The sequence below is a fragment of the Sphaerodactylus townsendi genome, linkage group LG16 (assembly GCF_021028975.2).
Source record: "Sphaerodactylus townsendi isolate TG3544 linkage group LG16, MPM_Stown_v2.3, whole genome shotgun sequence".
Taxonomy (NCBI): Eukaryota; Metazoa; Chordata; class Lepidosauria; order Squamata; family Sphaerodactylidae; genus Sphaerodactylus; species Sphaerodactylus townsendi.
In genome coordinates this window covers 9,536,265-9,548,840 of record NC_059440.1, presented here as the reverse complement: position 1 = coordinate 9,548,840, position 12,576 = coordinate 9,536,265, and the positions used below count along the sequence as shown (strand labels likewise).

Genomic DNA, 12,576 nt, shown 5'->3' with positions numbered 1-12,576 from the left:
AAGGAGACTCAAAGGGGCTTACAATTTCCTTTCCTCCCCCCCAACAAACACCCTGTGAGGTGGGTGGGGCTGAGGGAGCTCCGAAGAACTGTGACTAGCCCAAAATCACCCAGTGTTGGCGTGCACAGGCTAATTTAGTTCCCCAGATAAGCCTTCATAGCTCAAGTGGCAGAGCGGGGAATCAAACCTGGTTCTCCAGATTAGAGTGCTCCTGCTCTTAACCACTACGTCACTGCTGCTCTTTTATTTTTAAAAAAATATTTATATCCCACCCTACCCCGAAAGGGCTCAGAGCGGCTTACGGAGGGGGGGAGGTTATAAATCCAAATGGCTCTTCTTATAACACAAGACTGCTTTCACTTTTTCTACCCATCTTCCACAGCTTTTTCTATCTAGCGCAGGGGTCATTATTATCCTTCCTTGGTAGCAGAAACCTATAAAGCTGACAATGGACTTTTAAGTCTTTCTATCTTCCTGGGAAATATTACTTGGCCTTCTCCCCACCCCCCACTCTGCTTTCCTAGCATTCGCTGGGCTCTCATTGGTTTATGCAGCATCAAACCCACAATCTGGTCCACCATCAGTACCTTCAGATGTTCCTCCTCAGATGAAGACGCTTCTGACACCTGTGGGGAATTGCCCGTGGAGTTGTTTCGTGGAGCATCCCCCATCGGATCGGGAGGCAACAACTCCAGAGGGGACACTTTGGGGAGACCGTTCCTCCCGCATCCCTGGTCTTCGGTCCGCGAGTGGGAGAAGGCCCGGGACCTGCCCTCCTGGGAAAGTTCCACAAACTTCTCCAAGGCGCTGAAGAAGTCGATCCGGTCTGTGCTGAAATCCGTGCTCTCGGGCTGGGAAGGGAACGTCGGGCTCGGGGAGTCGCGGCCGGGTGACTTCGAGAGGTCTTGCAAGCAAGACTCCAGTTCTTCCATGGGGACCAGATGGACGCTTCCGTCACCTGGCTTAAGGGCATCTTTCTCCAAATCCTCCACTGCCAGGTCCGGGAACTCGGCAGCCACCTTGAAGTCCTCTTCGTGCTGCAGCTCAGCCTCTGGAGGTGGGCAGTTGTCCAGAGGAAACTTCGGATCGTCCAGGCAGCACCCAGAAGGGCACCCGTTGATGGTGTTCAAGTTCAACCTGCCCTCCATCTCCTCGGTGCCGAAGTCTCGGGAGGTGATTTCCAGTTGGATCACCCTCTCCTTCCTGCAGAAGTCCATGGCGTTGGCACTTGGGTGGCACCGGCATTCCACGGGAGGACTAGCGGGCGCTCCTGGAGGTGCTGATGGGTGGAGGCTGTTGGGGATCTTGTTCTCCGAGATCTGGTCTGCGGATGTGGTGATCTCCTTTTTACTGACTTCCATGCCGGACTTGCCGATGGGCTCGTGATGGTCAGAGAGGTCGCTGTCGGAGTGTGACCGCCACAGTTTGTTATGGCGCTGCTTGCTGTGGGAAGGGAAGAACAGACAGACAGATAGGGTCAGCATAGTTTGGACCACCACTATTCCCTTATGCTAACATCACTGCCCCATGGATGCGCATATAGCGAGCAAATGCATAGCCTCCTGAAGCATAGCTTAAATGGCATGGCCTCCTGGCGCCAAGTGAAGAATGTATTGCCGAAGGCTTTCACGGCCGGATTCAACTGGCTGCTGTGGGCTTTCTGGGCTGTGTGGCCGTGGTCTGGTAGATCTAGTTCCTAATGTTTCACTTGCAACTGTGGCTGGCATCTTCAAAGGTGTATCATAGAGAGAAGTCTGCTATACACTGTGTCCAGTGAGAAGGGAAAGTTTATATACCCCACCAAATATATATATATACCCCACCAAACTTTCCCCTCTCACTAGACACAGTGTATAACAGACTTCTCTCTATGATACACCTCTGAAGGTGCCAGCCACAGATGCAGATGAAACATTAGGAACTAGATCTACCAGACCACGGCCACACAGCCCGGAAAGCCCACAACAACCAACCAAGTCAAGAACCTCACGGGTTCGACCTGCCACAGAACATCTGGGCCACATCAATCAGGCTCCGCACCAGCTACAGAAGATGCTAACATTTTCAGCATAAATGACACAGGCTCCAATCCCCAGAATGCGCCTGTGGATCAGACAAACAGTCGGTCACATCATAAGAAAATCCCTATTTGTTCTTATAAAGGCAAAGTTTGGAAATTATTGAATGTACCAACAAAACTAATTAAGTGGATAACTAATCTAGGTATGAGTTTGTAATAGATCATGGACAGGCAATGGTGAATGTGTAATGTTTTATTTATTGCATTTTATTGAATTGTGCGGTGAGTTCCCAACGTTCTTGGTCTCCAAGAAACAGAACCGGCAACAGAGGTCTGCTGACCAGTTTTTACAGGAGTACAAGGAAGAGAGCAGGCCAAAAACGGCAGGAGGCGGTGGGTCCCCTCCTCTGCCCACAGCAATGGAGAGGAAGAGAAGCAGGAGGAAGTGGCAATGAATTAATGAATGAGCTGTGACGTTTTCAGGTGTTCCAGGCATGAATCTCACCTCAAATACATGACTCTAACTCAAATACAGTTGGTTTCCCTCCACAATCCCCCCCACTCATACTATTTGGTCCACAGCTAGCTTTGAGTCCAGATTCTCAAAAATCTCATTCGTCCCTAAGGTATTACCACACTCAAGTTTAGCTGTTGTACTGCAGTTCAGTATGGCTACCCTCTGAAACTGTTTGGGCCCCAGTAACTCTAATTCTTTGTTTTGATGTGTGCACAGGAAAAGGAAGATATACATGTCTATAAAAATATATATATTGTACCAATAAGCCTCTAAACTTGAAACAGTGAGTGGTAATCAAAAAACAGTTTACACATCCAGTAACATGATGTTTTCATTGGTAATGTTATGCTTATGATTTTTATCAGGCGAAATGTTATTTGCTGCTTATATTGCTTATGTTTACTGATGTTCTTACTATTTCGTAACGTTGTACCTATTGATGTTTTGTTAACTGACTACGATCCATGATGTTTGTTGTTTATATTACTGCGGTTCGCCGCCCCGAGCCCTTCGGGGAAGGGCGGGTTACAAATCGAATAATGAAATGAAAAGAAAATGAAATCTCTTCCCATCCTGGTGGGCCTGCAGCTACCAGATAAGGACAGAGCGGAGGAAGGAGAAATAGAGATGGCAGGAAGGGTTAACTCAAGTTGAAGATGCCAAGAAAAGGGGGGGGGGAAGAGTGGAACTATCCCCTAGAACAGTGGTGGCGAACCTTTGGCAGTCCAGATGTTATGGACTACAATTCCCATCAGCCCCTGCCAACATGGCCAATTGGTCGTGCTGGCAGGGACTGATGGGAATTGTAGTCCATAACATCTGGACTGCCAAAGGCTCGCCACCACGGCCCTAGAACCCCACGAGAGCACTTCGCTTTGGGTGACTTTCTTCTACTGGGTGTGCATAAAGTGCCACCAAGTTGCAGCCAATTTATGGTGATCCCTTATGTGATGGTTTTTTTTAGAGCAAGAGGCGAACAGAGGTGGTTTGCCGCTGCCTTCCTCTGCATAGCAACCCTGGGATTCCTTGGAGGTCTCCCATTCAAATAGCAACCAGGGCTGACACCGCTTCAGCTTCCAAGATCTGATGAGACTGCGCTGCTGGGCCATCCAGGACAGGGTTCTATCTCAGGTGGTCTCAGAGTCATCCTCCCACCCACTCGCCCACCCGAATAACGAAGAGCACAATTTCTCCAGAAACTCCCAATTCAGCAATGTTGCATTGTGGGTGGGCAGGGAAGTTATACCCTGGGCTGGCTTGCCATTCCGCATGCTTATCTTCCTTCTGACTGCACTATTGAGCTTGGGCCTCTAGAGGGAGCTCAAGTTCAGCTAAACGTCCGCAGCCCGCCCGGGGTTTTTGCGCTGTCCTGCTAGTTCCCCCCAAGTCACGCTTATCGATTTCGAACTGAAAACTAAATTTTTATGTGTGTGAGCATAGGCATGAATGCCCTTTAAAAATATTTTAAAACCCTACACGAAAATACCCTAATGTTTCTCCCTAGGAAATTCACAGTCCCCGCTCTCAGTTCATTACGCAATTTAGAAAGACGAAAAAACCCCTTTGTGCTTGAATGGGAGAGCAGCTTTGGGTGGAATTGGGGTCTGCGCTGAGGAGCGTAGGAAAGAGTGAGTTCAAAGTGAGGAGCTCCAAGTGAGAGGCAGCCGTGGCCTCCCCCCCCCACACCCCCCCCCCCACCAGGCATGCAGCAGGTGGGCACTGGCTGCTGCTGCCCCTGCCCCAGGTGATAGCCCTCTTTATGGCCCGTTTCCTCCCCTCCACAACCTTAGCAAACACTGTAACCAGATAGGGCAGAAACGTCAGAAGCCAACAGCTGGCTTTGAAACCAAACCACCAATCACATGGACATGAATCAGCATTCCACCCGCCCAGCCCAGAGTGGGCAGAAAATGATAAACAAGAGCACTTGAAGCTTAGCTGAGCCATCTGTGGGGTGGGGTGGGGGGGCAGACTGGAGACTGGAAGGGGGGCATCAAAACAGCAAAAACAAATGTGTTGTGGCACCTTCAACAATCACTACCGGCAAAATGATGCGGACACTTTATGAAGCCCAGCCGATAATTCAGGAAAGAGCACGAAGGAAAGGAAGTCGAGCAAGTTGAGTTTCACGAGCGATCTTGCAAAGGTCTGGCCTGCGTAGGCCGGTTCTGGGGTTACCAACCTCTGGGCAGCACCTGGAGATTTCCCGCTATCACAACTGATCTCCAGACAATCAAGATCAGTTTCCCCAGAGGCAGTGGCTGCTTTGGAGGGTGTATTCCAGGGGTGGCCAACCTCTGGCGCCCCAGATGTTCATGGACTACAGTTCCCATCAGCCCCTGCCAATTGGCCATGATGGCAGGGGCTGATGGGAATTGTAGTCGGTGAACATCTGGAGCACCAGAGGTTGGCCACCCCTGGACTGTATTCCATGGCATTGTATCCTGCTGAGATCTTCCCCCCCCGCCCGCCCCCCCCCACCTCTAGTCCTGAAATCTCCACATATTTCCCAATCCAGAGCTGGCAACCTGATGCCAGAGCCCAGCTTGACCCCCAACGGGAGCAACTTCATCTGTTTAAAAATGCAAAACTTTGCCAGTCACGGAAGTGATTTTTGTGTACTTGCCTATGCTCTTTTTTCCTATATGCCACCGTCCAGTGTCATTTAATCCCCTGAGCAGTTGGGTTCAGACATGCAGGGAAGGACGGTGGCAGAGCAGAGGGCACTGTTTCAGGTGGTGGGGGGGGGGGTTGGTCCCAGTCCTGAATGTCCATTCACACAAAACACTCCACGCAAACAAAGAACTAGCAGAGCAGACCAACAGGGTCGCCCGCCCCCTTGGGCTTGGGGATTGTGGGGCCCTGGTGAAAGTCAGAGCTGGGGTGGCAGAATCTCTCTGGGCACTGCCCACTGCCCTACAGCCTGGCTTGAAGCCATCTCAAAGTCAACACAATTCCACAGGGTTTGTGAAAGTGGTGGCTTCAAGGCAGCCGTCGGAAATCAGCTGCAGGGGAGCCGCAGTGACCGCTATCCTACAGCCAATTGCCCGCCGTTGCTTGAAACTCCAGGAGTGGTCCACAAATACAATCAGGTCACAGGTACCATCCTTACAGCGTCTCCAGTTAAGGGACCTCAGGTGTGTGTGGGGGAAAGCTCTCTCTTCCTGAAACCCTGGGGAGATGCGGTCCATCCGAGAAAACAGTCCTCAGCTAGTCAAATCTTTGATCAAGAGCAACAACTTTTCCTGAGCCAAGCAAGAACAACATGCTCCCCTTTACACTTTGGTATTATTCCGGTTGTTGGCAAGATGGCTATGTATTTATTGCAGCTATCCCATCCTAAGCATCGGTGGGCGCTTGCCAGGGCCAGATGTAATGCGTTTTCTCCAGCTCTACTACAGGGCCAGTTTGGCAAAATTCCTTCTTTGGATAGAGTGCGTCCATACTGTCCAACACTTATTGAATCACTGGAACATCTACCGTTCAGCTGCTCAAAATACAAGCTTTTCAGGGATCCCTTACTAAAAGGGACTATACGCAAACTGCTCTCCTAAAGCGAGTACTCTGAAACTACTGAATAGTAACAATCCTACGGTGTTAGGGAAAACAGCCCAGTTTTTATTGCAGGTTCTGATTGTAAGAGATGTATAGTCTTTCCGACTTGATTTGCCTGTTTTTTTCCTCCCTGCTATGGTTTTTCTGGTATTTATGCCTAATAAAGGTTTTGTTGTTTGTTGTTGTTGATCAGACAAATCAACAGTCTGACTCTATATACAGTAGCTTCACGTGTTTATAATCTCCATGGAGGACAAGGAACACCCGTTTGCCTATGGCAGATGACTGTGCTCCTGGGCGAGGGTTGCCCCGGTTCACAATTTCAGAGCGGCTGGCTTTTCTAGCGCTCGAGAACCTCAGACATTTAACGGAAAGTGAAGCCAAAGATGGGCTACTGTTTGTCTTGGGCTGGGGCAGGAGTAAATAGTTATGCCAACCTTGCAATACAAATGTGGAGAACAGGAATTAAACAACAAAAACAGGAAAGGGCGAATAAAACTTAAAGGATGTATTGTCAAAGCCTTTTCGTGGCCAGAATTTACTGGCTGTTGTGGGTTTTCTGGGTTGTGTGGCCTTGGTCTGGTAGTTTTGGCTCCAAACGTTTCGCCAGTATTTACGGCTGGCATCTTGAGGGGGTGTGTCACGATATCTTTCTGATGCCAGCTGTAGATGCGGACAAAACCTTAGCAGCAAAAATTATCAGACTATGGCCACGCAGCCTGGAAACCGCACAACAGCCAAAACTTAAACAGTACATTCAGAGAACTCCATCTGTTTAAAAGAGCAGATTCCAGGAGAATTACTTCAGTTCTTTGGAACGCAAGACAAAATCCCCTGGCTCACCTCTTTCCTGGCCACTTGGGGTCTCAACCAGCTAGAACACAGGTGTCAAACTCACGGCCCTCCAGATGTTATGGACTACAGTTCCCATCATCCCCTGCCAGCATCATGCTGGCAGGGGATGATGGGAACTGTAGCCTCCTGGAGAAACCTGGTTGTTTTATGTCGTGGGGAGTAGAGAACTTGCGGCTCTCCAGATGTTCAGGAACTACAATTCCCATTAGCCTCTGTCAGCATGGCCAATTGGCCATGCCGGTAGGGGCTGATGGAATGTGGTTCAGGCATCTGGAGAAGCACCAGGTCTGAAACTAGAACAAGAGACAACTAGTAGCCTACCTCACAAGGTCGTTATTGTACATGAATCACTCCAAATGCCTGAGAAGCACTGAATATTCCTTCCCTCCAAGGACCTGGTTGCTTGGATATTGGGCTTAAATACAGGGCCTTCTGGAAGCAGAAGGGTCAGACCAGGTCACCTCTTCCAGACCTTTTTACACTTTCTTTTCTGCCCTTCTAAAAATGCATACTTTTGAAGACTAGGATTGAGCCACCGGGGAGTCACAGGCAACCCAACTAGGATTCTGGGCCCCGAAGTCTCTGGCAGAACATGAAGCCTCTGTTTCCTCTCAGGGAGGTTACATGGGGACATTTTCACAGCGTGTCTATGCAAAAGGGGCCAAAGCCGGGCAGGCGGCAGGAGAGAAACACCCAGCAAATGTTGAGACATCTTTTCCCAATCAGATGATGGGGTCTCCCATTACAAAACAACCCCAGCTGGAGCAGTTTTGCGCAAGAATGGAATTATGGGAAAGGACAGCAGCCCTCCAGACTGGCTCCTTTACCTCAGCCAAGCTGAGAAGCTTCCAGAACACAGCTACACACTCTGTAAGTGCCACACGCCATGGGCGCCACCACATTTTGCAAAATTAAGCAGTCAATTGCATACCCTCAGAATACCGCCCCCCCCCCCCTGCACACGCACACATATACACAGCTATTTCATAACCTCATACTGTTTTGTAGCTAAAAGGGCAAGACGTTTGAATTCTTTAGGAACAGAATTGAAACTGCATTGTCGAACGCTTTCACAGCTGGAATCGCTAGGGTGTTGTGAATTTTCCGGGTTGCATGGCCGTGTTCCAGTATCATATTCTTCTGACGTTTCGCCTGCATCTGTGGCTGGCATCTTCAGAGGAAGACACCAGCCACAGATGGAGGCGAGACGTCAGGAGAAAATGCTACAGGGACACGGCCATGCAACCCGGAAAACCCACAACACCCTAGAATTGAAATTCATCTGCAGTGTTCATACAAGAACTGTACTCATGAGCCATCTAGTTTGGCATTTAGGACAAAGCTGCCTCTTTCTGCCTCCCAGCATTGCTATTCACAGGTATACTGCCTCTAAACATGGAGGCCTCCAATTCAGCCACCGTGGTTGCTTTCTACCTCTGTGAATTTAACCAACCCTATTTAAAAGCCATTTATGTTTTTGGCTGCCACCTATATCCTGCACTACAGTGCTCCATGAGCTAATTATGCATTGTGTGAAGCACTCTGATTGGCTCATGCTGAATCTACTCCTCACAGGGAGCCAATGGGTGAAAAATATATGTAGAACTGATTTTGAGTAGTTTTTTTTTAAATCATGCATTGCTTTCAAGTCTTGCACCCAGCCCTGAGGCCATGTGAAAAGGCGGGGGGGGGGGGGGAATTGTCAGTGAATCAGCTCCTTTAACCCCAAATAACACACACAAGACTACTGTTCTGAAACCTTTCTGCAACTCTGGGCCAGAGCCAAACCACACTGAGAGCCAGCCTCAGGGCCGCATGGTCCTCCTGTATGGTCCAGCCTCCCTTCTGAAATCCTTTCCTGCCCTTAAAGTGGGATTCACATCACATGTGCATGTAAATCAGGCCCTTTCATGCCCCAAACCAGAAAAAGAACCCAGTACATGAAAAGGTCAATAACAAGAAAAAATGGTTTTCAGATCTTCCCTTCTTCAAAACACAACAAAGAGGAGGATCCAGCGTGATCAGCTGACAGGAAATTCAAGCTGCGGCTTCTCCACGGAACACAGGACTAACTTTGGGAACTCGCCACCTTAAAAAGGGGTAGTGACCGTGAACCTTCAACAGGTTTTTTGGGGGCAGGGATCAAGTCATAGCTGACTTATGGAGACCAGGGAGGTGGTTTGCCATTGGCTGCCTCTGCATTATGCCTCTGGTATTCCTTGGAGGTCTCCCATTCAAATATTTGCCAGGGTCAAGGCTGAGAGGGTATGACTAGCCCAGGGTCACCCAGCAAGCTTCCCTAATGAGAGTGGGGATTTGAACTTCTGACACCTTAATCATGATACCACATTGGCTCTCATCTCATTAATCATCATACCACGTTAGCTCCACACTCAGAGGTAGCCTCCTCTATGGATTTCTTTTTTAGCATCCACACAAGTTAGTTCTCTTTCATCATCCTCTTTCCAAGTCTCACCCTGAGAGCCAGCGTGGTCTAGTGGTTAAGAGCAGGTGGATTCTAGTCTGGAGAACTGGGTTTGATTCCCCACTCCTCCACCTGAGTGGCAGAGGCTTATCTGGTGAACCAGATGTGTTTCCGCCCTCCTACATTCCTGCTGGGTGACCTTGGGCTAGTCACAGTTCTTCGGAACTCTCAGCCCCACCTGCCTCACAAGGTGTCTGTTGTGGAGAGAGGAAAGGAGCTTGTAAGCCACCATGGGTCTCCTTACAGGAGAGAAAGGTGGGATATAAATCCAAACTGTTCTTCTTTGCTATGATCTTTCACTGAAAGAATGCAGTCCAAGGCATTTGCATGCCATCTGAATGGAAGGGGCATGTTTCTAAAAGTCCTGTGGCCCCTAGCATCATTTTGCTTCCGCCCCTCATGGCTATCAGACTCTGCTGTGCCACTAGAGAACTGTGCACTTCTTTTTAAAAAATCAGAAATTGCTTTAATGCTGTGCAACAACATCGTAACAATCTATTGCTATGATCCACTGATACCCCTAAATTGTCGACTCTTAAAAAAAAAAAGAATGTCTCTAGCCCTTTTTATTACGGGGATATGGGGGGAAAGGCACAGGAAATTTTTGTCCATATTGGCTGAAAGGAATGAGGAAGGGAAGCTGCCAAAAGCTGACGAAGGGCAGAAATTCCCTGCACAGCTGTTTAGTGCCGACTCTCTGTTAATGCCTCTGTGTTTGCGGCAGCAATGAAGAATCATTGCAGCGTGGATTCAGCCAAGCAAAAGAGGAACATGTTTATGTCATGCTTGCAAGTGCCCAAGCATCTGCTAGCACAGATCACTGGGTCAGCACAAACACACCTGGCCAAAAGGATCCCCTGGTATTCCTCTAGCTGCCGCATGAAGCTGGGGTTGGGCTTGGTGACTGTGCGCCGCTCCTTCACGTAATCGTAGGCTCGGTCCAGGTTCCAGCCGTACTCCTTCATGGCATACGCGATCACAGTGGAGGCTGACCGGCTGACTCCCATCTTGCAGTGAACCAGGCACTTGCAGCCGTTCTTCCTACAAGGCAACGGGGCCATAAAAGAACATTAAGCCGAGCGCTCTGCCACCCTGCACAGCATGAGGAAGGTAGGATATGAACCCCCAATCCCAGAAAAATGAACAAATCTAGCCTTATAGCATCTCTTTCGGAAGGAAGGAAGGAAGGAAGGAAGGAAGGAAGGAAGGAAGGAAGGAAGGAAGGAAGGAAGGAAGGAAGGAAGGAAGGAAGGAAGGAAGGAAGGAAGGAAGGAAGGAAGGAAGGAAGGAAGGAAGGAAGGAAGGAAGGAAGGAAGGAAGGAAGGAAGGAAGGAAGGAAGGAAGGAAGGAAGGAAGGAAGGAAGGAAGGAAGGAAAAAAGGAAGGATTGGGTAAAATTCCAGCAGCAGGGTGTGTTTGTAAGGGCGGGGGTGTCTTTTTGGTGGAAAAGTAAACAACAGGATTGGATGTATTGTTAAAGGCTTTCACGGCCAGATTCAACTGGTTGTGGAGGGTTTTCTGGGCTGTGTGGCCGTGGTCTGGTAGACTTTGTTCCTAATGTTTCGCCTGCATCTGTGGCTGGCATCTTCAGAGGTGTATCACAGAGCGAAGTCTGTTACAGATTTCTTTCTGTGATGCACCTCTGATGAAACCAGCCACAGATGCAGGCGAAACATTAGGAACAAGATCTACCAGACCACGGCCACACAGCCTGGAAAACCCACAACAACCAACAGGATTGGAATTCAAGTGGCCCATTTCAAGTCACAGATACCTGCTTCAAAAACCCTCGGAGCAGCAGTTTTCTGAACTGCTTCTTCTGGAAAAATTCCAGCCTGCAGCTCAATCCCTTGTTTCATGTGGTCAATAAATAAACCTCTAAAAACATCTGGAGAGGACCAGGAGACCCCATTCACTCGACCCCTTGCCTCCAGCCTTAACTATATTTAAGCACACCATAGTTAACCATGGTTACATATCATTAGCTTCCTTGCTTAACCAAGATTCTTTAACAAAGTTGAATCAGAACCAACCCGCCCCCCAAAAAATAAAAGGGAAAGTGGTTAGCCCTGTGTGTGCGTTTGTGCTTCCTTTACAAAAGACATACTTTGCTTTGGAGATGAATTTGTACGTGTCGTTCCAGTAAGCTAGCAGATCCGTTGCCTCTTCATCGTAAACACGGATGTTGTGGTATTCAAAAATCCCCGGGAAGAAATTATCGATCTCTCGAGTGACGTTCAAAATGTACCGCACCCTGTGGTGGAAACAGAGGAGAAGATGAAGCTGGGACGGAAGGGAAGTGGGGAAAGACGAGACAAAAGGCTGACTGGGGTTTGCACAGGTGAGAAGAGTCCCTGACAGGGTTGAGTTGAGCGAAGGAACACGCGGGTTTCTTAATCCTAGTCTGACCACCAAAGAGTGAAAAAACCAGCAGTGGCTCAGGGGAGCTTCCTCTGTACATTTTAGAGATTGCAAGACTGGGTCATTGAGACCCCTCAAAGCCTTTTAACCCCAACCTGTGGGACATCATCAAAGTGGTGAAAAGGGGGACTCCCTCCCCACGAAGGCCAACACGGGGCAAATGTGGGGATTACCCAAGTGTGCCAGCGGCATTTTCAAAATGCATCAAAGGATCGTGAGTCACGATACCTAGACGGAACCTGCATGCGCAGAGGCAGTGTACCTTTGAATATGAGATGCTAGAGACAAACAAGGGTGGGGGGAGTGGGATACCTCTGCCTTTCGTGTCTTCCCAGAGGGAATCCGAGACATCTTTCCAAGAAAGAAAGAAGCACACTTGCTTTCTACTGGAAAACAAATGTGGGACCAGAGGGACTTATGCTGATCGGACTATGCAACCTGTATGTTCAGGTGTTACCTACTCGCTACAGGGGGGGAAAGGACAGAGTCCCAGCTGTCCAGTTTCCAGGGGTGAATCTGCCAGGTAGTTCCCAGTCTCTATTGTTTTGACTTCGCAAATAGTGTGTGTGTGTGTGGGGGGGGGGATCTTTTCTTTCTGAGTTTAAGAAGTGGAGCTGGCAGCATCAGTCACTACCAACTTCCTCCTAGAGCAGGGGTCTGCAACCTGCGGCTCTCCAGATGTTCATGGACTACAAATCCCATGCCATGCTGGCAGGGGCTGATG

The 12,576-nt window shown here is 49.1% G+C and overlaps 1 protein-coding gene across 3 annotated transcripts in view; it reads right to left on the bottom strand.

Moving 5' to 3' along the window:
• SSH2 (slingshot protein phosphatase 2) overlaps positions 1–12,576 on the bottom strand; it is a 143,164-nt gene that overhangs the window by 7,665 nt on the left and 122,923 nt on the right. For all 3 annotated transcript variants that reach the window (XM_048518818.1, XM_048518816.1, XM_048518817.1), the window contains 3 exons: positions 11,539–11,685; positions 10,273–10,473; positions 588–1,443 (listed from right to left, as the gene is read on the bottom strand). In XM_048518818.1, coding sequence (XP_048374775.1) covers positions 588–1,443; positions 10,273–10,473; positions 11,539–11,685 — 1,204 coding nt within the window. The remainder of the gene's footprint in view (positions 1–587; positions 1,444–10,272; positions 10,474–11,538; positions 11,686–12,576) is intronic.